Source organism: Lagenorhynchus albirostris, chromosome 5, assembly GCF_949774975.1.
Source record: "Lagenorhynchus albirostris chromosome 5, mLagAlb1.1, whole genome shotgun sequence".
NCBI lineage: Eukaryota > Metazoa > Chordata > Mammalia > Artiodactyla > Delphinidae > Lagenorhynchus > Lagenorhynchus albirostris.
This window is the reverse complement of record NC_083099.1, coordinates 97,627,356-97,639,400: the sequence shown is the minus strand read 5'-3', so window position 1 is coordinate 97,639,400 and position 12,045 is coordinate 97,627,356. Positions and strand designations below refer to the sequence as shown.

Here is a 12,045-nt window from a genome sequence, read left to right as displayed (position 1 = left end):
GTGAGTCCATTTCTGTTTTGTAAATACATTCATTTGTATTATTTCTTTTTAGATTCTGCATGTAAGCGATATCATACGATATTTCTCTTTCTCTGTCTGACTTACTTCACTCAGTATGACAATCTCTAGGTCCATCCATGTTGCTGCAAATGGCATTATTTCATTCTTTTTTATGGCTGAGTAATATTCCATTGTATATATGTACTAAATCTTCTTTATCCATTCCTCTGTCCATGGACACTTAGGTTGCTTCTCTGTCTTGGCTATTATAAACAGTGCTACAATGAACATTGGGGTGCATGTATCCTTTCAGGCCATGTTTTTCTCTGGATATATGCCCAGGAGTAGGATAGCAAGGTCATATGATAACTCTATTTTTAGTTTTTTAAGGCCCCTGCATACTGCTCTCCATAGTGGCCATACCAATTTATGATCCCACTAACAGTTAGGAGGGTTCCTTTCTCTCCACACCCTCTCCAGGATTTACTGTTTGTGAATTTTTAAATGATAGCCATTTTGACTGGTGTGAGGTGATATCTCATTGTAGTTTTTACTTGCATTTCTCTAATCATTAGCAATGTTGAACATCTTTTCATGCGCCTCTTGGCCATCCATATGTCTTCCTTGGCAAAATGTCTATTTAGGTCTTCTGCCCATTTTTTGATTGGGTTGTTTGTTTTCATGATATTAAGCCACATGAGCTTTTTGTAAATTTTGGAGACTAATCCCTTGTCAGTCACATGATTTGCAAATATTTTCTCCCAATTTGTGGGCTGTCTTTTTGTTTTGTTTATGGTTTCCTTTGCTATGCAAAAGCTTTTGAGTTTAATTAGGTCCCATTTGTTTATTTTTGTTTTTATTTCCATTACTCTGGGAGATGGGTCAGAAAAAATATTGCTGCAATTTATGTTAGGGAGTGTTCTGCCTACGTTTTCCTTTAGGAGTTTAATAGTGTCTGGTCTCACATTTAGTTCGTTAATCCATTTTGAGCTTATTTTTGTGTATGGTGTTAAAGAATGATCTAATTTCATTTTTTTACATGTAGCTCTCCAGTTTTCCCAGCACCATTTGTTGAAGAGACTGTCTTTCCACCATTGTAAAGTCTTGCCTCCTTTGTCGTATATTAATTGACCATAGGTGCATGGGTTTATTTCTGGGCTTTCTATCCTGTTCCATTGATCTATAGTTCTATTTTTGTGCCAGTACCATACTGTTTTGATGACTATAGCTTTGTAGTATAGTCTGAAGTCAGGGAGCCTGATTCCTCCAGCTCCATTTTCCATTCTCACGATTGCTTTGGCTATTCAGGGTCTTTTGTGTCTCCATAAAAATTTTAAGATTTTTTGTTCTATTTCTGTGATAAATGCCATTAGTAATTTGATAGGATTGCATTGAATCTGTAGTTTGCATTGGGTACTATAGTGATTTTGAAAATATTCTTCCAATCCAAGAACATGGTTTATCTTTCCATCTGTTTGTGTCTTCAATTTCTTTCATCAGTGTCTTATAATTTTCAGAGTACAGGTCTTTTGTCTCCTTAGGTATGTTTATTCCCAGATATTTTATTCTTTTTGATGCAATGGTAAATGGGGTTGTTTCTTGAATTTCTCTTTCTGATCTTTCATTGTTAGTGTATATAAATGCAACAGATTTCTGTGTATTAATTTTGTAGCCTGCAACTTTACCAGATTCACTGATGAGCTCTAGCAGTTTCCTGATAGTGTCTTTAGGATTTTCTATGTATAGTATCATGTCATCTATAAACAGTGACATTTTAACTTCTTCTTTTCCAATTTGGATTCTTTTATTTCTATTTCTTTCCTGGTTGCCATAGCTAGGACTTGCAAAACTATGCTGAATAAAAGTGGTGAGAGTGGGCATCCTTGTTTTGTTCCTGATCTTAGAGGAAATGCTTTCAGCTTTTCACCATTGATATGATGCTAGCTGTAGGTTTGTCGTATATGGCCTTTATTATGTTGAAGTAGGTTCCCTGTATGCCCACTTTCTGGAGAGTTTTTTCATAAATAGGTGTTGAATTTTGTCAAAAGATTTTTCTGCATCTATTGAGATCATCATTTGGTTTTTATTCTTCAATTTGTTGATGTGGTGTATCACACTGATTCATATGTGGATATTGAAAAATCCTTGCATCCCTGGGATAAATCCCACTTGATCATGGTGTATGATTCTTTTAATGTATTGTTGGATTCGAATTTCTAGTAAAATACTAGCAACTGAGGATTTTTTTGTCTATGTTCATCAGTGATATTGGCCTGTAATTTTCTTTTTGAGTGGTATCTTTGTCTGGTTTTGTTATCAGGGTAATGGTAGCCACATAGAATGAGTTTGGGAAGTCTCCTTCCTCTGCAGTTCTTTGGAACAGTTTCAGAAAGATAGGTGTTAGCTCTTCGCTAAATGTTTGATAGAATTCTCCTGTGAAGCCATCAGGTCCTGGACTTTTGTTTGTTGGGAGTTTTAAAATTACAGTTTCAATTTCAGTGCTTGCGATTGGTCTGCTCATATTTTGTAATTCTTCCTGATTCAGTCTTGGGAGACTGTACCTTTCTAAGAATTTGTCCATTTCTTCCAGGTTGTCCATTTCATTGGCATACTGTTGCATATAGTAGTCTCTTATGATCCTTTGTATTTCTCTGGTGTCAGTTGTAACTTCTCCTTTTTCATTTCTAATTTTATTGATTTGAGTCCTCTCCCTATTTTCCTTGATGAGTCTGGCTAAAGGTTTATCAATTTTGTTTATCTTTTCAAGGAACCAGCTTTTAGTTTCATTGATCTTTGCTATTGTTTTTTTCGTTTCTATTTCATTTATTTCTGCTCTGATCTTTATGATTTCTTTCCTTCTACTAACTTTTGGTTTTGTTCTTCGTCTAGTTGCTTTAGGTGTATGGTTAGGTTGTTTATTTGAGATTTTTCTTGTTTCCTGAGGTAATATTGTATTGCTATAAACTTTCCTCTTAGAACTGCTTTTGCTGTATCACATAGGTTTTGGATCATTGTGCTTTCATTTTCATTTGTCTCTAGGTATTTTTTGATTTCCTCTTTGCTTTCTTCAGTGATCCATTTGTTGTTGAGTAACATATTGCTTAGCCTCCAAGCGTTTGTGGTTTTTATAGTTTTTTTCTTGTAGTTTGTTTCTAATTTCATAGTGTGGTCATAGAAGATACTTGATATGATTTCAATTTTCTTAAATTTACCGAGGCTCCCTTGTGGCCCAGGATGTGGTCAATCCTGGAGCATGTTCCGTGTGCACTTGAGAAAAATGTGTATTCTTCTGCTTTTGGATGGAGTGCTCTATAAATATCAATTAAGTCCATCTGATCTAATGTGTCATTTAAGGCCTTTGTTTCCTTGTTGATTTTCTGTCTGGATGATCTGTCCATTGACAAAAGTGGAGTGTTAAAAGTCCCCCACTATTATTGTGTTACTGTCGATTTCTTCCTTTATGGCTGTTAACATTTGCCTTATGTATTGAGGTGCTCTTATGTTGGGTGTATATATATTTACAATTGTTATATCTTCTTCTTGGATTGATCCCTTGATCATTACATAGTGTCCTTCTTTGTCTCTTATAATAGTCTTTATTTTTAGTCTATTTTGTCTGATATGAGTATTGCTACTCCAGCTTTATTTTGATTTCCATTTGCATGGAATACCTTCTTCCATCCCCTCACTTTCAGTCTGTATGTGTCCCTAGGTCTGAGGTGGGTCTCTTGTAGACAGCATATATATGGGTCTTGTTTTCATATCCAGTCAATCTACGTCTTTTTGTTGGTGCATTTAATCCATTTACAGTTAAGGTAATTATCGATATGTGTGCTCCTATTGCCATTTTCTTAATTGTTTTGGGTTTGTTGTTTTATGTCTTTTTTCTTTCCTTCCTCTTTTGTTCTCTTGTGGTTTGATGACCATCTTTAGTGTTGTGTTTGGGTTGCTTTTTCTTTTCTGTATGGTTATCTATTGTAGTTCTGGGGTTTGCTGTTCCCATGAGGTTCTGATATAGCAGTCTATGTATGTACAAGGTTGTTTTAAGTTGCTAGTCTCTTTCCTGCTGAGAGGAGTTCCTTTAGCATTTGTTGCAAAGCTGGCCTGGTGGTGCTGAAATCACTTAGCTTTTGCTTGTCTGTAAAGCTTTTGATTTCTCCATCAAATCTGAATGAGAGCGTTGCTGGGTCGAGTATTCTTGGTTGTAGGTTCTTCCCTTTCATCAGTTTAAATATATTGTGCCACTCCCTTCTGGCCTGCAGAGTTTCTGCTAAGAAATCAGCCGTTAACCTTATGGGAGTTCCCTTGTATGTTATTTGTCGTTTTTTCCTTGTTGCTTTTAATAATTTTTCTTTGTCTTTAATTTTTGTCAGTTTGATTACTATGTGTCTTGGTGTGTTTCTCCTTGGGTTTATCCTGCCTGGGAGTCTCTGTGCTTCCTGGACTTGGGTGACTATTTCCTTTCCCATTTTAGGGAATTTTTTACTGTAATCTCTTCAAATATTTTCTCAGGTTCTTTCTCTCTCTCTCTTCTCCATCTGGGTCCCCTATAACTTGAATGTTGGTGCATTTGTTGTCCCAGAGGTCTCTTAGGCTATCTTCATTTCTTTTCGTTCTTTTTTCTTTATTCTGTTCTGTGGGAGTGATTTCCACCATTCTGTCTTCCAGGTCACTAATCCGTTCTTCTGTCTCAGTTATTCTGCTATTGATTCCTTCTAGTGTATTTTTCAATTCAGTTATTGTATTGTTCATCTCTATTTGTTTGTTCTTCAGTTCTTCTAGGTCTTTGTTAAACATTTCTTGATGTTTAACAAACATTTGTTAAAACATTTGTTAAAAAAAAAGTTTAACAAACATTTCTTGATGTTTCTTGATGTTTAATCGAGGAGATCCTTGATTCTTTCCTCCCTCCTTTTTCCGAGGTCCTGGATCATCTTCACTATCATTATTCTGAATTCTTTTTCTGGAAAGTTGCCTATCTCCACTTCATTTAGTTGCTCTTCTGGGGTTTTATCTTGTTCCTTCATCTAAGACATAATCCTCTGCCTTTTCATTTTGTCTATCTTTCTGTGATTGTGGTTTTTGTTTTGCAGGCTGCAGGATTGTAGTTCTTCTTGCTTCTGCTGTCTGTCCTCTGGTGGATGAGGCTATCTAAGAGGCTTTTGCAAGCTTCGTGATGGGAGGGGCTGGTGGTAGGTAGAGCTGGGTGTTGTTCTGGTGGGCAGAGCTCAGTAAAACTTTAATCTGTTTGTCTGCTGAAGGGTGGGGCTGTGTTCTCTCCCTGTTGGTCATTTGGCATGAGGCAACCCAGCACTGGAGCCTACAGGCTCTTTGGTGGGGCTAATGGTGGACTTTGGGAGGGCTCACACCAAGGAATACTTCCCAGAACTTCTACTGCCGGTGTCCTTGTCCCCATGGGGAACCACAGCCACCCCCTCCCTGCCTTTGCAGGAGACCCTCCAACACTAGCAAGTAGGTTGGTTCAGTCTCCTATGGAGTCACTGCTCCTTCCCCCTGGGTCCTGGTGTGTACAAGGTTTTGTGTGTGCCCTCCAAGAGTGAAGTCTCTGTTTCCCCCAGTCCTGTTGAAGTCCTGCAGTCAAATCCTGCCTGACTTCAAAGTCCAATTCTCTGGGGATTCCTCCTCCCATTGCTGGACCCCCAGGTTGGGAAGCCTGATGTGGGGCTCAGAACCTTCACTCCAGTGGGTGGACTTCAGTGTTATAATTGTTCTCCAGTTTGTGAGTCACCCACGCAATGGTTATGGGATTTGATTTTATTGTGCTTGTGCCCCTCGTATCATCTTATTGTGGCTTCTCCTTTGTCTTTGGTTGTGGGGTATCTTTTTTGGTGAGTTCCAGTGTTTTCCTGTAGATGATTGTTCAGCAGTTAGTTGTGATTCTGGTGCTCTCTCAAGAAGGAGTGATTGCACCTCCTTCTACTCCACCATCTTGAACCAATCTCCTCCTTTTCATTTTTAAAATTCATTACAGAGATCTGTAATCATTCCAATTTCCTTCTAGATCATTCAGATTAGAAATATGATTTCTAATAATTTAAATTGTAACAACATTCCAATGTAAAACAGCTTAGAAATCCTTTGGCATGTATAATAATGGTGTTTACCTACAAGGGAAAGAAAACAGACATTAATTGATTGCCAAATAATACCAGGGCTTCTCACATTATTTTGTTAATACCCTACTGCCTACCTGACACCTTCACTTGGCTGGACAAATGATGAGACATCTCCTGGTCTTCCCTCCCAAACCTGCTCATCTCATCATCCTCGCCAACTCAGTTAACAGTAATTCCATCCTTCCAGGTACTCAAGCCAAAGATTTTGTAGTCACTCTTAACTCTCCTATATCTCCCATCTAACCTATCAATAAATCCTTTTGCTTTACTTTTAAAAAAAAATATATATATATATATTTATTTATTTGGCTGCGCTGGGCCTTAGTTGCAGCATGCAGGATCTTCATTGTGGCATGCGTGATCTTAGTTGAATCTTTAGTTGCCACATGCAGGCTTTTAGTCATGGCATGTGGGATCTAGTTTCCTGATGAGGGATCGAACCCAGGCCCCCTACATTGGGAGCATGGAGTCTTAACCACTGGACCACCAGGGAAGTCCCCTTTTGTTTTACTTTTAAACATATCTGGAATCAGACTATTTCTCAACATCTCCTCTTTCTGGTTCCAAGCCACCTGATTGTTGCAGTAGACTCCTAGCTGTTTTTCTCCTTTGGCATGTGCTCTTCTTTTATCCCTGCATCTAGCTAAAGTAATACTTTTAAAACTAAAGACCAAGATGTCAAGTTTCTCCTTCTTGCCAAGAGTACATGCAGTCACCTATAAAGCCCTGACATAATTTGCATCTTTTTACTAATCCCATCTACTTCATACTCTGTTCTAGCCACACTGGCCTCTTTGCTTACGCTCTCAACTCAGAGCCTTTGCACTTGCTGTTCCCTCTGCCTAGAACACCCTTCCCCCTCATCTACTTCAGATCTTTACTCAAATATTTTTTTCCATAAGTGTTTTCCTGACCACTCTATTTAAAATGAAACATTTCCTCCCCTGGTCCGCCAGGCACACACGCAGACACACATATACATATACATAGTAATACCTACCCTCATTACCTACTTTATTTTTCTTCACAGCACTTGCTAACTTCTGTTATAGTATATATCTTATTAATTCATTAGTTTTATTTATTTTCTGCATTAGACTAAATTCACTAAAGAAAGGCAGTTTGTTTTTTCATTCACTGCTAATATCTTGTTATCTAGAACAATGTCTGGCACATAGCATGTACTCTGTAAATACTTATTACATGAATGAATTTATTCTTACAACAATGCCAGGAGATGATTACTACACTTCACAGATGAGAAAAAGAATACCACCAAAACTACCACCAACAATAACAAAAAGACAAAAACAAAAACAGATGCAATGAGGTTAAAGAACTATTCAAATATTTTTTAAACATTAAACTTTAAAAAATGCTTATTACTAAGACAGTTTAAATAATTTATGGTATAATTAAATAATGGAATAATATGCAGCCATAAAAAATCATGAGGATAATCTTTATATTCTGATATGGAATGATCTCCAAGATGTGTTTTTAAGTAGGATATAGAAGTATCATGTTATCCTTTGCCTCAAAATCAGGAAAAAATATACATTTGCTGGTGTACGCATAGTCTAAATCTGGAAGTATACACAAGAAACATTGAATACCGCCGGAGATAAAAGCTTGGTGACTAGGGATAGTTGTAGGAGGGGTCTTGTCTCTCTATGATGATTTGTACCTTTAAAATTTTGAGCCATCTGAGTGTGCTACATAGTCAAAAAGAAAATTAAATAGTAACTTAACTAAAGTCAGAAACCTAGTAAGTGACAGACAGTGACATTTATATTCAGGACTGCCTAACTCAAAAGCCCACTTTCTTTCCACTAGCCCATATTGTCTCACAGAGAAATTTGGCAGAATCAATGCATTTAATTTTTCTACTTGGTTGAATTCTTGAAAATCATCTCTAATATATAGAAGGCAAAGAGATATTGACTTTTAGCAGCTCTTTCAGTCGAGTGAATGTCAATGGTGTGAACAACATAGAGAAGAGTTTGTATACCTTTCTTTCTGCTGAAATCATTTCTTTTCTCTGCTTTCTTAGTCTGCTGAAATCATTTCTTTTCTCTCCATAGCTGCTGGCTGGCAACTCAAGAAAGCAGTGGTTTGATAACAAGTCCATTGTTGTGGTCATTCATCATACCTGTGACCATTATCCTTATTAGCAATGTTGTTATATTTATTGTCATTGTAGTCAAAGTGCTGTGGAAGAATAATCAGAATCTGAAGAGGTAAGATTCCCAATGAATCAGAAGCTGGAAGGCATGGCTCAGGTAGTACTAAATATAGCACAGGAATACATCCACAGCTCCTAGAAGAGTTTTCAGATTTGGGGGAAATGGCAAGGATATGTGGTTTGCAGGACAGATTTTCTCTTAAACTTTGTCTCAGAAGGTGGATCTTCTCATCTTCCAACATCAAGACTACAATGTGAGTCTATTGCATTACCTAAGATACTTTTGCGCTGTATGAGCCCAACTAAAAACCCAACCCAAAGACATCAAGAAAAAAAATGTATCCCCCAATCCCCAATATTCATGAAATCAGATTTGAATAATTAAAAATATGAGAGCGTTGTGAGGAGATGCTGGTCACTGTGTTTTCATTTTAGAAACTAGTAACTGTAGGTTATATTTTACATATGTTGCCTGAATCACATAACAGCTTTAAATTTTTAAAAATTTGTTGCAAACATATAAAAATTGGAACATTGGGCAACATTGGGCCCACATTCCCTGCAGATGGGGCATGTGCTCTCTGGTCTATCAGTTCCCAAGTGGACTGCTTCTTTCCTCTCTGTAACTTTTCTGACCCCAATAAGCATTTTCATTGTCATCGCTAATATACAGAAAGAGCTTTCAGTTGGAGAGACAAATAACAGAAGCTATTAAACACATACACTCCCCTCACCTCCACATCCCACAGCATGAATTGGTTAGAACACAGTGCTAATGCGGCTGTGAATTCAGGCTTAATTCTACAAGACTCTTCTTAACCCAAGTAGACTTACTATAAGTACATCTGTGAACTTTGTTGGTCACCATATAGATCCATTTTGAATGAACAGATGGGTGAAAACAGCCATCATTAGTGGGAATGTAATCTTAAACATGTACTTTACCAATCAAGAGTATCATCTTTCCTATATGAATGATAACCCATATTGAGGGGAAATGTGGAGAAAAGACTATCACTGATAATCATTCAAACCTATGTTTTCTTAACAATGCAGAAAAACCTTGGTGAAGTCTTGTTAACCTAATTGTAAGTTAAGTTATATTTCTTTTATACAAAGCAATATCATTTTGGCCACAGACATCAAACAAATTTGTAATGTTTCAAAATTTTGACTGGCAACTCATGGTTCTTAAATTAGCTTAGTTACAGTGAAGAGCAGGTTACAATTTAATTGTTTAACCAATTATCTTCTATGTATCAGTTAGCTTTTGCTGTATAACGAATTACCCCCAAATTCAATGGCTTAGAATGATAAATATTTATTACTTGTCATAAGTTTGAGTGTTGATCATGTAGTTGTTTTGGTTTTGGCTGGCTTGAATGCTGGTAGATAACTTAGGATGAATCACTTTCATGTCTGATGGTTGTTGGTTGGTTGGTATTGAGTGGGAACTGCTCATCTGGGAAAGCTCGCCTCTGCTGCATGTGGTCTCTCTCTTAACATAGTACTCTCAGGGTTCCAAAGAGCAATAAGAAAAAACACGCCCTGATGAGTGGAATGCTTTCAAGCCTTTGTTTGTGGAACAAATGCTAATGTCCCTCTGGTCAAAGTGAGTCATATGGCCAAGCTCAGGTTCCAGGGATATAGACTTAGCATGACAGTGAAGAAGGTCACTTTGTGCTTTAATAAATTTTCATTCTGATATCAACTTATGACATGGCACGGTCCCAGATGCCCAAAAAAGGAATTACTGATCTAGTAGTTATAATCGCTAACATCAAATTCAGTTCCAAAGAAAAAGTTAATTCTATGTGAAATTTGCCTGCAGTAGTATTTCAGGAACTGTTTATGCCTGAGCTTTTAAGCAGATATCACTGTCTTCCTCCCTTCCTTCCTTCCTCTCTTCCTCTCTTTCTCTCTTTTATTCAGAGTGACATAGGTTTTTCCACCTGAGGCATAATATTGTTTAATGAACAGTGTATATGTGCAGCTGAATACATATTTTCAGTAGGAGGGTAACAATGATATTAATAAGTAAAAACCTGAATGAACCATATTTCCTTTCTTGTTTTCTCTTACTTAGCACAAAGAAGTTTTCAATCCTAAAGAAGTTTCTTAGCACGTTATCTGTTGCCGTCGTTTTTGGAGTTACCTGGATTCTGGCATACTTAATGCTAATGGATGATGATGGCATCAGGGTCACCTTCAGCTACTTATTCTGCCTTTTCAACACTACTCAGGTATGGTGTGGATTAGTCTGAAAGTAGTAGACTATGGAGTGGCGGAGATGATATCACCTGGACCAAAGTTTTCTTATCTTAAAACTCCCTGAAGGTCATTGCTTAGTTAATTTTGGGTGACTCTATTTTTAATACACTTTGAGGAAAGGGGAAGAAAAACTTTTTTATGACTTACCTACTATATCCTTTCCTGTACTGGAGTTCATGGAACATAATTGCAATGGGGTTGGCCAATGTTAGTCCCTCTTCTCTGAGCAGAAGAGATTTTGTTGAGCAGCTAGCTTGGGAGGCACCTCCTTTGCCTTTCTGCCATGCAGCAGGTTCACAGCACCTCACCGTGGTTATATGGTCAATGTTACAGTGATCCCTGGAGCTTGGACCCTGTGGGATTGGCTTAATTTCTTCTTTCTCTCTTTTTTGAAATTTTATGATTATCTTATTTTTTAAAAAACTTAATTGAGGAATAATTGGGAATAATTGCCAACTATTACTGTATATTTTAAAATGTACAACTTGATGATTTGATACACATATACATATAGAATGATCAAAATAACACATCCATCACTTTACATAGTTAATTTTTTTTCTTTTTTTTTAATTAAAGTATAGTGGAAGTATAGTTGATTTACAACTATATATATATATATACTTTTCCACATGCTTTTCGATTACAGGTTATTACAAGATATTGAGCATAGTTCCCTGTGCTATACAGTAGGTCCTTGCTGGTTACCTTTTTTTTTTTTGGCTGCATTGCGTCTTTGTTGCTGCATGTGGGCTTCCTCTAGTTGTGGAGAGCAGGGGCTATTCTTCGTTGCGGTGCATGGGCTTCTCATTGTGGTGGCTTCTCTTGTTGCAGAGCATGGGCTCTAGGCACACGGGCTTCAGTAGTTGTGGCTCCTGGGCTTAGTTGCTCCATGGCATGTGTGGTCTTCCTGGACCAGGGATTGAACCCGTGTCCCCTGCATTGGCAGGAGGATTCTTAACCACTGCACCACCAGGGAAGTCCCTGGTTACCTATTTTTTATATGGTAGTGTGTACATGTTAATCCCAAACAATTAATTTATCTCCCCCCATCCTGTTATCCCCTTTGGTAACTATAGGTTTGTTTTCTATGTCTGTGGGTCTATTTATGTGTTGTAAATAAGTTCTTTTGTATTATTTTTAAAGACATTGTTAAATATTTTGTGTGTGTATGGTGAGAATGCTTAACTACTCAGCAACTTTTAAGTTTTTTAAGTTTTTTAAGTTTTTTAAGTTTTTTAAGTTTTATGATACCATATTATCAACTATAGTCACCATGTTGTACATTGGGTTCTTATTCTTCTCATAGTTTAAAACTTTGTACTCTTTGACCTATACTACCCCATTTACCTCTCCCCCCAGCCCCTGGCAACCACCATTCTATTTTCTGTTTCTATGAAATTGGCTTTAAAAAAATTCCACATGTAACTGATACCACATGTGTTTGTCATT

At 37.3% G+C, this 12,045-nt stretch overlaps 1 protein-coding gene across 1 annotated transcript in view; it reads left to right on the top strand.

Moving 5' to 3' along the window:
• Positions 1–12,045, top strand: part of LOC132521237 (adhesion G-protein coupled receptor G7-like) — a 224,779-nt gene that overhangs the window by 192,948 nt on the left and 19,786 nt on the right. The window contains 2 exon segments of the mRNA XM_060150689.1: positions 8,222–8,377; positions 10,409–10,565. Of these exon segments, the coding sequence (XP_060006672.1) occupies positions 8,222–8,377; positions 10,409–10,565 (313 nt within the window).